This window comes from Galeopterus variegatus, unplaced genomic scaffold (genome assembly GCF_000696425.1).
Source record: "Galeopterus variegatus unplaced genomic scaffold, G_variegatus-3.0.2 Scaffold14683, whole genome shotgun sequence".
In the NCBI taxonomy this organism is placed as follows: domain Eukaryota; kingdom Metazoa; phylum Chordata; class Mammalia; order Dermoptera; family Cynocephalidae; genus Galeopterus; species Galeopterus variegatus.
The window spans coordinates 7,992-9,146 of NW_007740794.1; the positions used below are offsets into that span (position 1 = coordinate 7,992).

General features: G+C 36.8%; 1 protein-coding gene across 1 annotated transcript in view; it reads left to right on the plus strand.

Annotated features, from left to right (window-relative positions):
* Positions 1 to 375: 375 nt before the first annotated feature.
* The window catches only part of LOC103582028 (kinesin-like protein KIF23), a gene marked incomplete at its 5' end in the record, with an annotated part of 12,139 nt that continues 11,359 nt past the window's right edge, over positions 376 to 1,155 (plus strand). The window contains 2 exon segments of the mRNA XM_008563717.1: positions 376 to 455; positions 543 to 690. Coding sequence (XP_008561939.1) covers positions 376 to 455; positions 543 to 690 — 228 coding nt within the window.

Genomic DNA, 1,155 nt, shown 5'->3' on the forward strand with positions numbered 1-1,155 from the left:
ATCACAGGTAACTACTAATACTGTGGTTTTGGCCTACATTCATATTTGAAGGAACTGCTAAATTCCAGNCTAATGTGCTCTTTCACAGAATTTAGGATTTGCAAAAAACATTATGGATCATTAAGTGTAATGTTGCATTTTGTGGAAAATCCTTTTGATAGGCTTCCTGAAGGATGGCTATTTATTGTCTCTGTAATTACTGCTATTGAAAGAGAGCCTGGACCATGCGCAGACAGCTCTTAAAATTGAGCCAAAAAAATCTGTTATTTATAATTTCTGCCTAATAGTTATTGGAAGATGAGATTTTATAGGCAAACAGAACACTTTGGCTACTATATTGTTTTCAAATATATCTTGTGTATATTTTTCTGTCAGGTAACATTAACCAGTCACTAATGACACTAAGAACATGTATGGACATCCTGAGAGAGAACCAAATGTATGGAACTAACAAGGTAAGCAACAGCCTCCTTTCATCGTCTGTATAACTTTGTTTGTGTGCATTTTTTGCCTTATGTATTTGGATTTGACTGTATTTATAGATGGTTCCATATCGAGATTCAAAGTTAACCCATCTGTTCAAGAACTACTTCGACGGGGAAGGAAAAGTGCGTATGATCGTGTGTGTGAATCCAAAGGCTGAAGATTATGAAGAAAGCCTGGTAATTTTAATTTATTCATCCTGTAAAGGTTTGNAGGGATCCTCTGTATCCTTGCAAGGCTGCGGATGAAAACATGATGGAATTAGCTGACCTTACTCAGAGTTTCAAAATGAAGAAATTCTTACGTACATTTGGGGTCTAATCAGGTGAGATCTGCATTCCTGGAGACTTGATTGATCTATCAGACTTGCCTTGGCTCAGAAATCCAAATAAGAGTTGTCAGAAGTAACCACCTAAGAAATAAGAAACCCTTGTTGAGCTGTAGAGAGGACAGAGTTAGCTGGTGCCTAAGACACAGCAGGAGCCCCTCTGGGTCCAGGGGGACTTCAGATGGATCCAATTGTAGTCTGAAATAGTCATGCTTTAGAGAAAGTATTTTATTTTTTTGTTGCTTTTTGGAGAAAATATTATGAGCATATTAAACATCTGCATCTAATGTGCTCTTTCACAGAATTTAGGATTTGCAAAAAACATTATGGATCATTAAGTGTAA